Source organism: Thalassophryne amazonica, chromosome 13, assembly GCF_902500255.1.
Source record: "Thalassophryne amazonica chromosome 13, fThaAma1.1, whole genome shotgun sequence".
Lineage (NCBI taxonomy): Eukaryota > Metazoa > Chordata > Actinopteri > Batrachoidiformes > Batrachoididae > Thalassophryne > Thalassophryne amazonica.
Window position 1 is genome coordinate 15,273,935 of NC_047115.1, and position 17,871 is coordinate 15,291,805.

At 39.7% G+C, this 17,871-nt stretch overlaps 1 protein-coding gene across 2 annotated transcripts in view; it reads right to left on the reverse strand.

The window, feature by feature from the left end:
• Window positions 1–201: 201 nt before the first annotated feature.
• Window positions 202–17,871, reverse strand: part of LOC117523067 (pantothenate kinase 1-like) — a 45,174-nt gene continuing 27,504 nt past the window's right edge. For both annotated transcript variants that reach the window (XM_034184480.1, XM_034184481.1), the window contains exons 2-8: window positions 16,861–17,007; window positions 16,283–16,488; window positions 12,779–13,032; window positions 8,230–8,406; window positions 6,890–7,013; window positions 3,407–3,532; window positions 202–794 (exon numbers count right to left, since the gene is read on the reverse strand). In XM_034184480.1, the coding sequence (XP_034040371.1) occupies window positions 741–794; window positions 3,407–3,532; window positions 6,890–7,013; window positions 8,230–8,406; window positions 12,779–13,032; window positions 16,283–16,488; window positions 16,861–17,007 (1,088 nt within the window). In that variant the 3' untranslated portion in view covers window positions 202–740. The remainder of the gene's footprint in view (window positions 795–3,406; window positions 3,533–6,889; window positions 7,014–8,229; window positions 8,407–12,778; window positions 13,033–16,282; window positions 16,489–16,860; window positions 17,008–17,871) is intronic.

A 17,871-nucleotide genomic window follows, 5' to 3' on the forward strand; every position in this document is an offset into this window, starting at 1 on the left:
GTGCAACAAACCCATGACCTTTTTAGCTCGTGCCACTTCACTCACATGCCGTTCAGCGGAAGCTGAGCCCAAGCTCATCACTAGCTTGATGATTTTGAAGGCTCAGCTGCTTCTCACTGCAGTTCGCCTGCACTCTGAGTGGAGGTGGCGTTTTAAGGTCAGCTTATGTTTCAGTGGTCACAGAAAAAGGGATTTCCTTGAGTTACGGGCATACTGAACGCCATATAGCTTTACGTTCAACCAAACTTCATGTATGTGCAGAAATATTTTACATTATAAATAGATATTAAAGTAATGTTGCATAAACAGTTGCCCGGGGGGATACAGCCTCAAGAACGTTTGCTACAGTAGCTATTCCCGCAAACACACACAGTAACACACACACACAAATCGATCATTTTGCCTCCCAGCTCAATGCTGATTACAGCAATCGACAGGAAACCATAAATTAATCATTACAATATTAAAAATCTCCATCATCCGGTCAGAAAGTTTGAGTGTTTCCTACTAGAGGTTAATATTTACAAGTATTAAATTAGCAAAATGGCTTTTAACAGTTTCTGTTTCTCACATCTCCCACCCTTAGTGTTCTTTTCATGGACTCTGTGAAAGGGACCTCTCAGCAGCGTCAAAAACTGAAGACATCGCAGCATCAGGAGATGATGACATCACAGCCTAGAGGGATAAACGACATCGTCTCGTCAAGGGTCGATGACACGGTCAGAGAATTTCTTTCACGGCTAATCGGTTGTTTTCAGCAGCTCCATCAGCGCTCCCACAGCTCCAAAATAACCCTGAGGGAAACAGAAAAACATGTTTACATGCTACACAAAAGAGACTTAAAAAACACACACACACACACACATATTAAAAAAAAACTAAACAAAACCTCAAAACCTCATCTCAAAGAGCTCCTAATTTAGCCTAAAATTTCGTGGCAAGGAATCTTAGCCTAAGAGTAAGCCAGCAGGTGTCTGAGAGCAACTCCGAGCAAGGAGGGAACAGAAACTCTTATCTTTGTGAGGAGCTGGGGTTGACCCTGTTGCTATGTATGACACAGTCCTCTACGAGCTGTGATTGGTTGTCACAGAAAGGGGAGGAGAAATGAAAAAAAAAACAAATGCGCTCTGCCCTCCTAGTCATGAATAGACAGTGAAATCAACCGATGATATAAGCTGAACTGCATTAAGACGTGTAATCTTGAGGGCAACTTAATGTTATGATGATGAAACTCAGCAAAACTGAGTGAATTGTTATACAGCTTGAAAATGAACGAACCTCATTCACATGCAGAATATCTATATATTAAAAGGATGCGTGCATGTGTGAGTTTATTTAGTACTTCCATTGTGAGTATATAATATAATTGTAAATGTGTTAAAAATACATGCATGACACAGGAAAGTGAAAACACTTATTTCCATTGTGGTCCATTTAAAATCAAATGACAAAATAGAAGTAATAATAAAAGAAAATAACAATATTAATAATACAGATAACAACAATAATAATGATAATATTAACAGTGTGTGCATGATAAGAACCTAAACAATTTATAAATACATTAAGAGAGTAAATTAATATAAATTATGTATATCAAGTGGGTAGCATGCTATGGAATCACTGTCATTCACTGTCAATATCTCTGCTTCCTCTCTCTCTTTTCTGCCATCTTCTCTGCTTAAGACTCTTTTAGTCTTCTTAAAAGTCTTCCTACTCTTGCCAACTGGCACCTTAAGAGCTCTCTTAAGGCCTAAGGTGCTTTGCAGACAACTTTCATCTAAGAAATGTGTAAGACTTTGAGGAATTTTTAGACATTTCTTAGAATAATGCCTTAGGCTGCTTCGTGGATACGGGCCCTGGAGTCTATGATCCAGGATCATCGAGTTTAGTACAGTAGTGTTCAGAATAATAGTAATGCTATGTGACTAAAAAGATTAATCCAGGTTTTGAGTATATTTCTTATTGTTACATGGGAAACAAGGTACCAGTAGATTCAGTAGATTCTCACAAATCCAACAAGACCAAGCATTCATGATATGCACAATCTTAAGGCTATGAAATTGGGCTGTTAGTAAAAAAAAGTAGAAAAGGGGGTGTTCACAATAATAGTAGTGTGGCATTCAGTCAGTGAGTTCATCAATTTTGTGGAACAAACAGGTGTGAATCATGTGTCCCCTATTTAAGGATGAAGCCAGCACCTGTTGAACATGCTTTTCACTTTGAAAACCTGAGGAAAACGGGACCTTCAAGACATTGTTCAGAAGAACAGCGTAGTTTGATTAAAAAGTTGATTGGAGAGGGGAAAACGTATATGCAGGTGCAAAAAATTATAGGCTGTTCATCTACAATGATCTCCAATGCTTTAAAATGGACCAAAAAAACAAACAAAAAAAAAAAACAACCAGAGACGCGTGGAAGAAAACGGAAAACAACCATCAAAATGGATAGAAGAATAACCAGAATGGCAAAGGCTCACCCATTGATCAGCTCCAGGATGATCAAAGACAGTCTGGAGTTACCTGTAAGTGCTGTGACAGTTAGAAGACACCTATGTGAAGTTAATTTATTTGCAAGAATCCCCCACAAAGTCCCTCTGTTAAATAAAAGACGTGCAGAAGAGGTTACAATTTGCCAAAGAACACATCATCTGGCCTAAAGAGAAATGGAGGAATATTTTGTGGACTGATGAGACTTCAATTGTTCTTTTTGGGTCCAAGGGCTGCAGACAGTTTGTGAGATGACCCCCAAACTCTGAATTCAAGCCACAGTTCACAGTGAAGAAAGTGAAGCATGGTGGTGCAAGCATCATGATATGGGCATGTTTCTCCTACTATGGTGTTGGACCTATATATCACATACAAGGTATCATGGATCAGTTTGATATGTCAAAATACTTCAAGAGGTCATGCTCTTGAAATGGGTGTTTCAACAAGACAATGACCCCAAGCACACTAGTAAACGAGCAAAATCTTGGTTCCTAACCAACCAAATTAATGCCTCGCAGATGTGAAGAAATCATGAAAAACTGTGGTTATACAACTAAATACTAGTTAAGTGATTCACAGAATTACTAAAAAAGCAGTTTGAACATAATAGTTTTGAGTTTGTAGCGTCAACAGCAGATGCTACTATTATTGTGAACACCCCCTTTTCTACTTTTTTTTTTACTAACAGCCCAATTTCATAACCTTAAGAGTGTGCATATCATGAATGCTTGGTCTTGTTGGATTTGTGAGAATCTACTGAATCTACTGGTACCTTGTTTCCCATGTAACAATAATAAATATACTCAAAACCTGGACTGATCTTTTTATTCACATAGCACTACTATTATTCTGAACACTACTGTATAAACCTTAAACTCCGAAACCAAGAATCTGACCATGCGTTATTAAATGCTCACCTCATGTTCCAGGAAGAGGGCTCGTAGTTGTCCTTTAGACCAGAAGTCCATGGCATAGGCTAGCAGTTTGGTGGACACTGTGTTGATACGGAGGAAGTTCCCAACAAACACCACACGCTCAATTTTCTGACACAGAGACATAAACAAAGGTGTACAAAAATAATTACATCAACATATGTATAAAACGTCCCGTGAACCAAATGTCATAATATAACAGAAAGGATTAGAATCACAAATCCACGTGCATCACCTCCTCCACACCACAGGGCCGCAGTAGAGAGCTGACAGGTTTATCACTATACTGCAGTTTCAAAACTTAACACATCCAAGCAGAAATAAGCAAACAAAATTGTGAATTTGTTTCAGTGCCTGGAAAGACATTTGTGACAGAATTTGTCAGGTAAATGCATTTTATTTTCCACCTTCAGTTTAACATCCACTCTGAGATTAGCTTCACGTTGTATGCCGTACACGCTCAGGTTTTGAGATCGACTTGGTTTCAGCAGATATCTTACATTGTGCCAAACATTAAATTCTTCAAACAACTCTAAGCGATAATAAGCAAGACATGAAATCACCTCTTGCTCTTGTATCTGTTGGCTTGCCAATAAAATAATGTAGACGAAGGTGTATGTGTGTGTGTGTGTGTGGCATGTCAACACAAAATCAGTTCTAACAAAAGTGAATATGTGAGCCATTTTTTAAACTCAATAATAATAATAACACAAACAACAATATGAATATTTATGAGGTTTTCATACTTTTTAATGCTTATGTGAAGCATTCAACGTGACTAAAATGTTTGCACAGTATTGTGTGAAGGAAATTAACATTGGCACAAACCTTGGTCTTTCTATGAGTTCAATGTCCAAATTTTAGTATTAGGTTTGAAAAATGTATATCAGCTGACTGCCAGTTATGGCGTGCGTGTGCATGTGCATCGTCGGTGTAGGTCTGTGTTCAGTGATAGCCCTGTACAATGCTGCTTGATCACCATGTTACAAGGCAACACTGTAAAGAAGCTCACTGCATACAGAAAGACTCCAGAGTGACCACATACACCAGTCAGTCCTGAATGTTTTAAGTGTTATACTCTGTGTGTGTGTGTGTGTGTGTGTTTCATTTTGAGATACACTTTATGATTTTACTGTTGCACCAAATAGTGTCAAAAAGCTCAAATTTCCTGTCAGTTCAACCTTCGACGGTATATAGTTTTAAGACTCATGACAATACACAACTGTTTCCAAACATCATGGAGATAAAATGAGATTTATGAAGAACAATAAGAAAAATGTGAGAATGCCTCAGTATCATGGAAAAAAAAAAAAACAAGATATGATGAAATAGTTTCAATAGTTCTGAAAAAATAAGAAAAACTTCAAATATTCTCTGGTTCTGGTTTCTCAAATATGATAAGTGCCTCTATTTCTCCATTTTATTTAACTGTTAATCGCTGCTGCCTAGAGGACAACAATTCATAGAGGTTACCTTCAGTTCTGAGAAATCATGATGTACACATTTTTTTTTATTGTACTATTATGTGTAATAGATGGAACTCAGCCACATGGAGTGTGCAGCCAGTACATTCTGAGTGCTGGTTCCAAGCCCAGATAAGTGAGGAGGGTAGCATCAGGAAGGGCATCCAGTGTAAAACAAGCCAAAATCAAAGATGCAGAGTACAAATCAAATTTCCATACCAGATCGGCCGAGGCCCGACTGCCCCGGTGCCATTGCCCAACAGGGTGCTGATGGAAATTGGGCTACTGCTGGGCGAAGAAGAAGAAGAGGAGGAAAATGTGTCCATAGACAACGGGAGAATAGGAAAACTAGAATGGTGGAAGTGAGAGTCAGGATTTTGAATGTTGGCAGTATGACTGGTAAATGGAGAGAGATGGCTGACATGACAGAGAAGAGAAAGGTAGATATATTGTATGTGCAAGAGATCAAATGGAAGGGAAGCAAGAGCAGGAGCACGGGTGGTGGGTTTAGGAAGAGAAATGGTGTAAGGAAGAGTACATTAAGAGTGTGTTGGAGGTTAAGCGAGTGTCTGACAGGGTGATGAGTGTGAAGTTGGAAATTGAAGGGATGATGATGAATATCATCAGTGCATATACCCCACAGGTAGGTTGCGAGATGAAGGAGAAAGACAATTTCTGGAGTGAGTTAGATGAGGTGATGGAGAGTGAACCTAAGCATGAAAGAGTGGTGATAGGAGCAGACTTCAATGGGCATGTTGGCGAAGGGAACAGATGTGATAAGGAAGTAATGGCTAGATATGGTGTCAAGGACAGGAATATGGAAGGGCAGATGGCAGGCTCTGGTAAACACCTACTTTAAGAAAAGGGAGGAGCACAGGGTGACATATAAGAGTGGAGGAAGGTGCAATGGTGAGGGGCAGGTTGACAAATGAGATCAGACAGAAGTCTCCATGAACTATGATTTTTGCAGATGACATTGTGATCTGTAATGAGAGTACTTTCAATTTTCAGTAGTTAGCCCAGTAGTTAATTAGTTCAGTAGTTTCAATAGTAGTAGTTAGTAGTAGCCAGTAATGCATGCTTATAGTCTAAGATAGCATCACGCCACGCAAGGTGGAATACTTCTAATTTTGAACTATGCCATTTCCGTTCTAGACCTCTAGCCTTATGCTTGAGGTCATGCAGGTAATCACTGAACCAAGGTGACTGTGTTTTGGGGGAGGCACGGTGTTAACAAAGGTGGCGCAATCATGTCGAGTGGAGTTTAAACTATCCACAAGACTGTCTACTGACTGGGTATTTGCCAAATGTGAAGCTAAGACATCAGGCAGTCTAGCTTCGAGTTCAGTCTTAGTTGAGTCCAGAGTAGAAAGCAGGTTGAGTCTAGCCTGGAGAAATGAAGATAGCGCTGGAGAGAAGGGGAATACAAGTCACTAGGAGCGAGTCGGAGCCCAGTGGAATAGTGCAGTTACAAGGAGCAGAAGTGGTGAAAGTAGATGAGTTTGAATACTTGGGGACAGCTGTCCAAAGTAAAGGAGAGTGGGGTAGAGAGGTGAAGAAGAGAGTGTAGGCAGGGTGGAGTGAGTGAAGAAAGGTGGCAGGAGTGATTTGTAACCGAAGAATATCTGCAAGACTGAAGGGGAAAGTTTACAAGACAATAGTGAGACCAGTTGTGCGGCTTAGAAACGTAATGCTAACAAAAAGACAGGAGGCACAGCTGAAGATGTTACAATTCTCTTTGGGAGTGATGAGAATGGACAGGATTAGGAATGAACATATCAGAGGGACAGCTCAGGTGGGATGGTTTGGAGCCACCAGGCAGGAAGACAAGACAGAAGCCAAAGAGAAGGTTTATGGATGTGGTGAGGGAGGACATGCAGGTGGTTGGTGTGACAGAGGAAGATACAGAGGACAGGGTGAGATGGAAACGATTGATCTGGTATGATGAGCCCTAACACGAGCAGCCGAAGGAAGGAGAGGAGCAAATAAAAAGCGTGCCTTGTACCTCGTTGACAGCACACATGCGTGCTATGGATCCGATGTTGTTAGTGATGGTAACCAGCGTTGCTCTGGCCAAGTCTTCCTTGCTGATGCTGTCTCGTTTCTCTTTGCACATCATGTGACCAAAACTGTAAAACAGCACAAGCACATACAACATATCACACAGAAGTCAGTTTTTAAAAGTTACTTCATATTATATATATATATATATATATATATATATATATATATATATATATATATATATATATATATATATATATATATACACACACACAAGGTTGGGTAGGATTACTTTGAAATGTAATCCAAAAGTAATCAGATTACAAGTAATCCACATGTATGTACATACATACATGTAATCCACATGTGTTCTTACAAAGTAATCCTACCCAACCTTGTGTGTGTGTGTGTGTATATATATGTATGTGTGTGTGTATGTGTGTGTATAGAAGACATGTAAACACAAACAATGCAAAAAAAAAAATCTTACCAAATGCATGTCTGTTTTCTAGACAAAATATCTACTGTAGATTTAATATAAGATAATCACATAATTATGTGTTTTTAGATAAGTGAAGGAGATGTGGAAAATGGAAAATGAATGGATGGAATACTAAGATTTTTTGAAATAAGGTCATTAACTTCGCTAAAAAGTGTTACATCTTTTACAAGTAACACAGCAGTTAAAAAAACTTTATGGTGAGTTAGAAAGCTTGTTTATGCCCATGATATGACACAAGCTGTTGAACAAGATAAAAAAAAAAACCCAAGTAATTACATCTTAGGAAGTTTGTACTCATTAAGCAGCTGTGTCTTAAATTGAGTGTAGATTAGATATTTTGCTTAGAAATTAGACAAATACTCTGTAAATAAAAATGCACAAACAAAACACAAAAAAATTAAATCTCATTAAATGTCATGGTAACCTCACAAAACTATTTGTGCAAGCACCAAATTTGGCACAACTACACCTTAGACATTACCCTTTTGAAAAAGCAGGGTGTCCTCTTGAATTTTCAATAGGCAGCCAGGTGTGGGTCAATCGAAGAATTTCTCAGAATTACTCTTAAGATTTCAATTATATTGAAAACTATACCACATTATTTGTCTGATTACAGAGATTCCAAAAAGGTATAGTTTGGACAATCTGTGGCTGAATGTTATGGAGTTATGGGGTTAAAAACAGCAAGAATGGTGACAAAGGTCAGTTTCAGTTTGTACAGAGGTCAAATGTTAGAGGTCAGGGGTCAGAAAGAAAAGCCAATGATTTGTTGCAAAGCACAGTGGTAGTGTTGCAGTCATGGGCGGTCTGACGATAAAAATAATATTCACCACATTCACCTGGATGCCACAGCAGAGCCCTGCAGGCCAAAACGTTCATAGTCTCCACCGTAGATGTCCTTCACCAGTTTGTCCACATTGGTGGAGTCGCCCTTGCTGGCCATCTCCAACGCCTCCTCAAATGTCTCGCAGCCTGTCAGCAGACAGCAGAGTCCCAGGAACGTACCACCTCCCAAACTGATGGGGGAGACAACAGGCAAGGAAAAGAAAATGAATGAGAAATGAAAAGGAAGAAAGAAGTGGTTGGTGTGGAAGAAAAGGAGAAAACAAAATAGAGCAAGAGCAACACAAAGTCTGCCATATGCCCCGCTTGTACAGGGCACCAGGAAAGTATTCACAGCACTTTACTTTTTTCACATTTTGCTTTTTACAGCTTTGTTTGCTTTGATTTTATTACGTCCTTGGAGGATGTAAATATCAAAGGAGTGGCTTCAGGACAACTCTGTGAATGTCCTTGAGTGGCCTAACTACAGTCCAAACCTGAATCGGACTGACCTGAAAATGGCTGTGCACTGTTGCTCCCCATCACACACTCAGCAGAGATCCTCCTATTCATCTCTAAATAGCCTTTCCTGCTTTGCACTGTGACTGAACAGCAGCTTTGAGGACTTTGTAAGATTTTTACCAATATGATGTTCGTATCTTTGGAGTCATAGCCCAACAACTCCAACAGAGCAACAATGGTAAAGAAAGTAAAACCTACTTTTAGGCTGTGATGTACACAGCAATGACAAAAAGTATAAACAAAAGGAAAAAAAAAGCTGGACACCAAGTCTACCATAGTAAGTTACAAAGTTGCAATTAACGGTGGCTACAATTCCATCCCGAAGTCAAATCAAAGTAATAAATGTCACATATATGTATACATATACAGTAGTGTTCAGAATAATAGTAGTGCTATGTGACTAAAAAGATTAATCCAAGTTTTATATATATTTCTTATTGTTACATGGGAAACAAGGTACCAGTAGATTCAGTAGAGTCTCACAAATCCAACAATCAACTTCAATCAACTTTTTTTTATATAGCGCCAAATCACAACAAACAGTTGCCCCAAGGCGCTTTATATTGTAAGGCAAGGCCATACAATAATTATGAAAAACCCCAACGGTCAAAACGACCCCCTATGAGCAAGCACTTGGCTACAGTGGGAAGGAAAAACTCCCTTTTAACAGGAAGAAACCTCCAGCAGAACCAGGCTCAGGGAGGGGCAGTCTTCTGCTGAGACTGGTTGGGGCTGAGGGAGAGAACCAGGAAAAAGACATGCTGTGGAGGGGGGCAAAGACCAAGCATTCATGATATGCACACTCTTAAGGCTATGAAATTGGGCCATTAGTAAAAAAAAAAAAGCAGAAAAGGGGGTGTTCACAATAATAATAGCATCTGCTGTTGACGCTACAATCTCAAACTGCTTTTTTAGCAATCCTGTGAATCACTAAACTAGTATTTAGTTGTATAACCAGTTTTTCATGATTTCTTCACATCTGCGAGGCATGGAGTCAGCTGTTATTCCACTCTAAGATTCTTTAACAACATTCCACAATTCATTCACATTTCTTGGTTTTACTTCAGAAACAGCTTTTTTGATGTCACCCCACAAGTTCTCAATTGGATTTAGGTCCGGGGATCGGGCAGACCACTCCAAAACATTAATTTTGTTGGTTTGGAACCAAGATTTTGCTCGTTTACTAGTGTGCTTGGGGTCATTGTCTTGTTGAAACACCCATTTCAAGGGCATGTCCTCTTCAGCATAAGGCAACATGACCTCTTCAAGTATTTTGACATATCCAAACTGATCCATGATACCTGGTATGCGATATATAGGCCCAACACCATAGTAGGAGAAACATGCCCATATCATGATGCTTGCACCACCATGCTTCACTGTCTTCACTGTGAACTGTGGCTTGAATTCAGAGTTTAGGGGTCGTCTCACAAACTGTCTGCAGCCCTTGGACCCAAAAAGAACAATTTTAGTCTCATCAGTCCACAAAATATTCCTCCATTTCTCTTTAGGCCAGATGATGTGTTCTTTGGCAAATTGTAACCTCTTCTGCACATGTCTTTTATTTAACAGAGGGACTTTGCGGGGGATTCTTGCAAATAAATTAGCTTCACACAGGCGTCTAACTGTCACAGCACTTACAGGCAACTCCAGACTGTCTTTGATCATCCTGGAGCTGATCAATGGGTGAGCCTTTGCCATTCTGGTTATTCTTCTATCCATTTTGATGGTTGTTTTCCGTTTTCTTCCACGCGTCTGTTTTTTTTTTTTTTGTCCATTTTAAAGCATTGGAGATCATTGTAGATGAACAGCCTATAATTTTTTGCACCTGCGTATAGGTTTTCCCCTCTCCAATCAACTTTTTAATCAAACTACGCTGTTCTTCTGAACAATGTCTTGAACATCCCATTTTCCTCAGGCTTTCAAAGAGAAAAGCACGTTCAACAGGTGCTGGCTTCATCTTTACATAGGGGACACCTGATTCACACCTGTTTGTTCCACAAAATTGACGAACTCACTGACTGAATGCCACACTACTATTATTGTGAACACCCCCTTTTGTACTTTTTTTTTTTTTTTTTTTTACTAATAGCCCAATTTCATAGCCTTAAGAGTGTGCATATCATGAATGCTTGGTCTTGTTGGATTTGTGAGAATCTACTGAATCTACTGGTACCTTGTTTCCCATGTAACAATAAGAAATATACTCAAAACCTGGATTAATCTTTTTAGTCACATAGCACTACTATTCTGAACACTACTGTATGCAGCAACACACTGACTGAACACGTCAAGCTTGCTGAATGGACGAAGACGTGACAGAAATACTCAGTTTTAGCGTTGTGTGCTGACATGGGAATTTTTTCCCCTCCAAATTGACATGCTCATATCACAAAGGGAGCAATTTTCAATAGTGCACTATCATAATCTAGCTGTACTGTTGCAAAGCCCACAAAGCACACAAGATTACAAATTAAAAAAAAAAAGTCTTAAAACTCAAAAATGTATTGTAGTGGATCTAGCACAGCTATAAAAAAGTGCTATATCACCCTTTGCATATCTCATACAAAACAAACGTGTTCAAAGTTCACTCATTTTGACCTACAGATTACTCGCTTGTCCTGATCAAATTAGAACAATTTATACCTCACAGTCGACAGCAGCAGGCACTTAGTGTACATACATTTTGGGAAAGTCCACTTTACAGTTTAGAAAGTGCTTAATCTGATAATAAAGCGCCGTATTTTTCAGCATACAAGCCATACCAGAAAATAAGTCACATTTTTCTGTATGTGGGACTCACTTTTAAACAGCATTTCCCTGGTGGCAAGTTTAACAATGGACAAGAACCCAGTAGTACCTGTGCACACTTTCTTTTCACAAGGGCATTTAAATTCCAAAAATAAGCAAGATGAACAAATAAAAATTAATTAGACAACACATGGGAAGATATTGGACACAGATGAATATGGATTGTTGGTCCACAGCACCGGAAACACTACAATAAAAAATGTGAGTACAATTTTTTTTTCAGGTCTCTAATTTGGGATTTTTGTACACTGTTGTTGTGTACTTTTATTATTTGTATTTATTATTTTATTATTGGTGCTTATTTCGTTTAGTGTGCTGACTCGTGGGAAAGCCCTATATAACAAGGTGTTATTATTAACAACATCAACAACAAACTTGATTTTTTTGGCCCACAAGTTGCACAAGTACAAGTCACAGGACTTTCTGGACTAGTGAAAAAAACAAAACAAAACTGACTCCAACACGGTAGTTCTGAAGCACATGGTGCAAAGGGGTTGTATTTAGTCCCTTAATTAATCATGGATATTTTTTTGTGTATAATATGAATCAAACCAATAAGATTATCATGTTATTCCATTTAAGAGCTGGAGTGTGACAACAACTACTGCACTGTCAAATGGTATGCTCAATTGAGAGGTTTTATGTCACTTACCAGATTTTCACCAATCCATCAAACATCAAAGTGGTTGGGCAGAAAATAGCCACCAAAGCTCCCTGAGGTGAAGCAGTGAAGCAGTAAGATCAAGGTTTTTTTTTTTCTAATAGTGCTTTTTTACTTTTATTTAATTTAATGATAGTTTTTAATTCAGTATTGTTGCATATACAATCAGAGTCTATAAATACCAGAATAACTCTGGACTTTAGACCAGGTTTTAGGTAGTCTGTGGTGCAACTGTGGTATATCATCCCACGAAACCAATCCAGCCGGACCGAACCTGACTACACCGCACTTGAAAATGACAATTAATTGGAAACTAGCATTGACAACTCTGCTTTATGGTCAGTGTGTGTGTGTGTGTGTGTGTGTGTGGGGGGGGGGGGGGGGGGGGGGGATTTTAAAACCTTGCAATGAAACAGCCATCTGTCATTTTTTTCATCTCTTCTATCTCTAATTCAACCTTTCACAGGTTTGTCTACTTTCATTCTATACATCTTCTCTCACACCATATCAACCCACTTGTGGTTAATTTATTATCATTATGTACAATACACAGATATATCTGTCATCCTCACCTGGTCCCAGTTACTCGTTTGTAGTTGTCCTCCGAGTATACAGTCAGTATAGAGACCCCAGAACCGATGTTGACCAGCAGCATTGGGAAAGGGTTGTCCAGGGTGCAGGGTGTCTTCACGCAGCTCTGGGTGTCTGAAGGGTTTTGAAAGTAGTAGCACTCTGGATGGCCATTGAATCCCATCCGATCAACAAACAACAGGCCACGAATGAGGCAGTCCAGCTCGTCCAGCTTCAGCAGTTCCAGGTCAGCCATCTAGACCACAGTTGAAAGACAGTTACAATTCAAAGGATTCAAAAGAATTTTATTGTCATATGCACAAAGGAACATGTTCCCTGCACAATGAAATGTGTCTACTGCATTTAACCCATCCTAATTGCCAGTCTGGAGCAGAAGTCGCCATTAGGCGCCCGGGGACCAGCTCCAGATGTACATCCCTGCCTTGGTCAACAGCAGGGCTGAGCAAACCAAGGCCGACCCATAACAAACGACACACACATAACACACAACATAAGCCGGCCCGGTACATAAACATGTATAAAAAGCACACACGAGGTAAGGAAGAGAAAAAAACCCTCATAGCCACTGTGTTACACAGCAGCAATGAGGAAAAAAACCCCCATCAGCACAGAAAAACAATAATCACACAGAGAAACAAAGACGCAGGACGACAACCGAGATTTGAAAGTCCAGTTTATCAGAACACTCCGGAGGCAGCCTATTAGGCGCCATCAACGGCCTTGTCCGACAATCCTGGAAGGGGGAGGGGCTCAGCCCTGAGCAGTCCACTGTCCACAGTCAACGTCAGAGCTGGAGAAGCTGAGGGGAGGGGGATTACCAGGGAGCGAGGCTTAAGTGTTGATCTTCTTGAGGAGGTTTTTTATTGCAGCGGCCTTGAAATGCAGCTGTGTTTGGGGAAGACAAATGAATATCCAGATTAGCAGATGCCTGAAAGATTCCACAGTTCTGAGAACAGAGTGGCTCTCAATACATCTGAATGTAGGATGTGGTCTTTACTGACGGTCAAAGCGGATTTCCAGAGCTGCAATCCTGCCCAAGATGTTTTCCAGCATGCAGTTAACACCCGCCACTGCCTTCCCAATCGAATCAATCATGTGGGGCAGCCTGGACGGCCCAATTATCGCTGCTTCCACCTTCATAATTTTCTGGTAAACCAGCGCCATGCCCGCTCCTCACAGCAGAAAGCCGGTCACCACCAAGCCAAATATATACACATCTTCGACGTCCTCCACAGAAAGCGTGTAAAGGCACATGACCTGCCATCTCCTCCACGAGTCCATCATGTAACCCATCACATGCGTCCCGGCAGGACAGGTCGGGTCCTCCGCCCCCGAATGTCTTGTGGGAAAAAACAGTGTCAATTGCGTTCAGAGACCACTTTAACAGATCCATTTTTGTCGTTTTCCAGAAGAGCAAAGCTGCAGCCTCACAGACAACATGCCACAGAAGCAGGAAAGATAAGGAGGGAGGGAGAAGAGAAAAATGCGTCCGTCTCGGCCGAGTGCAAGCTGGCAAAAAAAAAAAAAAAATGCTGAGAAACTCAGCTGTAGATCATGAGAAAAAAAAAAACACAGCCATATTTTTGACATTCCCTGAAATTATGCAAATTAAAATGTTCTCACATTTCATCATTAGAAAGTTTTCAGAAAACAGGAACTTTAATACACTTAAAAACTTGATAGTGCACGTGAACTTGGATCAGCTGAGTTCATGTTAAAGTGAACAGACCAAGTTCACTGATCCCATTGCAGATAAGGTCAATGAACGCTTATGCAGTTAAACTGGAATAGACAGATATAAAAACATAAATGTATCTGAAGATAGCCTGAATCAAATGCAAGGACTTTATGCAAGACATCAAGGGCAAATTCAATTTCCCCCATCAAGAAGCATGAATTTTTAGCTTTGAAGTATAAGTCCAAATCAGAAAAAGTTAGGACAATGGGGGGGGGGAGTCTGAAGGCAAAACACAGTGATTCTTACACTTACTTTGACTTCTATTTCATTGCAGTCAGTATGAACCAAATATATTTCCTGTTTTATGTTCTCAACTTCATTTCAAGACTGACAACACATTCCAACAGAAGTTGGGACACAAAACCATTTACCACATTGTAATGGTGCCATTCCTTCCCACAACCATAAAAAGTTGTTTTGACATTCAGGATACCATGCGATGAAACATTTCAGGTGTTATTTCATCCATTCTTCCTGCAAACATGTCTAAAGTTGCGTAACAGTACGAGGTTGGCGCGGTTGTATTTTTCCAAAACATTCTCTGTTCGGGACAGGTCAGCACTACAAGCAGTACCCTCTGTACCCTCTTCTCCTGCAGGTGTGCCTTTGTAATGTGTGCAGAATGTGGTTTTGCAAAGTGTCATTGAAAGGATAAGATAAGATAATCCTTTAATGGTCCCATGACGGGGAAACTTGCGATGTCCCAGCAGCACAGGGACAATCACAGAACAACATTGCAAGTACACAAAAATAAGGTAAAAGAAAGATAAATACCAAAATACAGGAGACAAGTTCTGTTTTGACATTAATGCATGGACATCCTTGTAAAATATGTCAGGCTAACTTCAGAAAACAGGTTCAACAAAACCAAAGTATAAACTCGAACCTATTGACTAAATCTGAAATGGAAACCTCAGACTTTTCAATTTCAGAACAGGTGATTTTAATATAGGTCGCTCAACACTGAGTCCAATTAACCCTGAATAAAATGTGTGCATGAGGAGATTAAAAAGCCCACATCAATGGACTACAAAGAACAACATTCACTGAGGCAACAGGTAAAACAAAAGGCTAAATTATACTATTTTACTTTTATGTAGTTAGAAACAATAATGAATGTGTATGTAAATGAGAATGTATTTATACATTTGCAGCAACAAAAGAAAATTTCAGATTTTTTTTTATTAAAATTGATCAAACGATGTAATAGTTTAAATTTTAATATACACATCACACAAATCAAGTAAATCCAAAATACAATAAATCAGATTTTGTGTGCTTGTTGCAAATAATGCTTGTAGCAATAATGGTATCAAGTAAATGTTAATTCAGATTAAAATAACCACAACAAATCAAACTAAACACACAAAGTATACCCCCCCACAAAAACACCTGCACCACAATGCCGTTCAAAATCCACCAAAAAGCACATAAAACTACATAATTACAAAATATATTAAAAAAAATGGTTTATCTATCTATCTATCTATCTATCTATCTATCTATCTATCAGTGCAGAATATTTAAGGTAAAAAAAGAAACAAACATCCCAGCCCATTCTCCATAAAATATGGTGTTCCATGACGAAGGGCATCTGACATAAAACTTGTGCCAAATCAGTATGCAGATCCACCTTGGAGCTGCTGTGGTGACCCTGACTAAAAACAAGGGAGAAGCCAAAAGGGACTTACTGATTACAAAGTCAGCTTTTGAATACACTAATAAAGTACTGTGTCTCTTTGCTTACTGCTCGGAAGTCATTCTCAAATTTGTACGCCCCACCACCAGTGGCACAGAGAGTAGTGTGCAGGCTGGAGAAGTTCTTGTCACGACCCATCTGGATGAAGCGGTGCATGGCTTGTGTCGGGAAGCGAATGAAATGCAGGTTCCCCGTCCGGCCGCACATGGTCAGGTTCCTCAGCTCCAGGTGGACGTCACGGACTCCTGTTTTACCTGAGTTTTGGAGGAAAGCTTTTCAATATGGATTACATCACCATCACATTGATAGCCATCTTATGTTATTTATTGCAGCATTGGGTATCCCAAATCTGATCCATAGCCTGAAGTGGCACAGTGTAAACACAGCTGGACTCAACATTGACGTGAACCAAAAGAAAGTTATTTCTTGTGGTGTACTGATGGTTCTACTCTTTATGGATAAAAACTTGGAACACAGAACAAAAACAGCAAGATGAACCAACAGATCAATACCTCACACTACATCCTGAGAAAGTCTGTTTATAGCCTAGTTTTATTTAAAAGATGACGAAACATTAAAAGACACAAATGTTCTATGAGAACATATGTGCATGCGGGTACACATACCATAGGCCACATTTGAGGTGAGGTAGCGACGGATGGACTTAAGGTTCTCTACTTCTTCCTGTTCTTCCTCTGCAGTTATATCCATTGGCTCAAAGTACACCAACTTGACCAAAGTACCACCGATATCCATGCCAAACCATGGGAATGCTGGAAAGACAGAATAGAGTAACAATGAATGTCTTTAACAAGAAAATAGTGTATGCAGCTCAAGTTGACAAAGATACTGTGAATCCAGGAAGTATTCACAGTGCTTCACCTTTTCCACATGTTCTTAATCTAAAATCCTTATTCCAATAAGGATGACATTCTTTTTTTTTTCCTCAATCCTCAAATCCTACACACAATACCCCATAATAACTTTTTTTTTTTTTTTTAGATTTTTGCAAATTTATCAAAAAAAAAAAAATCGCATGTACAAAAGTATTCACAGCCTTTGCCATGAAGCTCAAAATTGAGCTCAGGTATACCCTGTTTCCACTGATCAGCCTTGAGATGTTTCTACTGCTTAACTGGAGTCCACCTGGAGTAAATTCAGTGGACTGAACATGATTTGGAAAGGCACACACCTGTCTACATATAAGGTCCCACAGTTGACAGTGCATGTCAGAGCACAAACTAAACATGAAGTCAAAATATTGTCTGTAGACCCCCCGAGACAGGATTGTCTCGAGGCACAAAGCTGGGGAAGGGTACAGAAACATTTCTGCTGCTTTGAAGGTCCTAATGAGCACAGTGGTCTCCATCTTCCGTAAATGGAAGAAGTTTGGATCCACCAGGACTCTTCCTAGACCTGGCCGCCCGTCTAAACTGAGCGATCAGTGGAGAAGGGTCATAAGCCACCTTGACACTTGCACAAATTTGGTCCCCACAATGCTGCGCAATTTGTCATGCCAATGTGTCCCGACTCCACGCTATATAAAATAAAACCTGTGCCACAACATTTTGTAGCTGAGGACACATTTGCACTCCATTCTCTCATCGGTCCCAGAATCATACAGAAATTATCTTCAG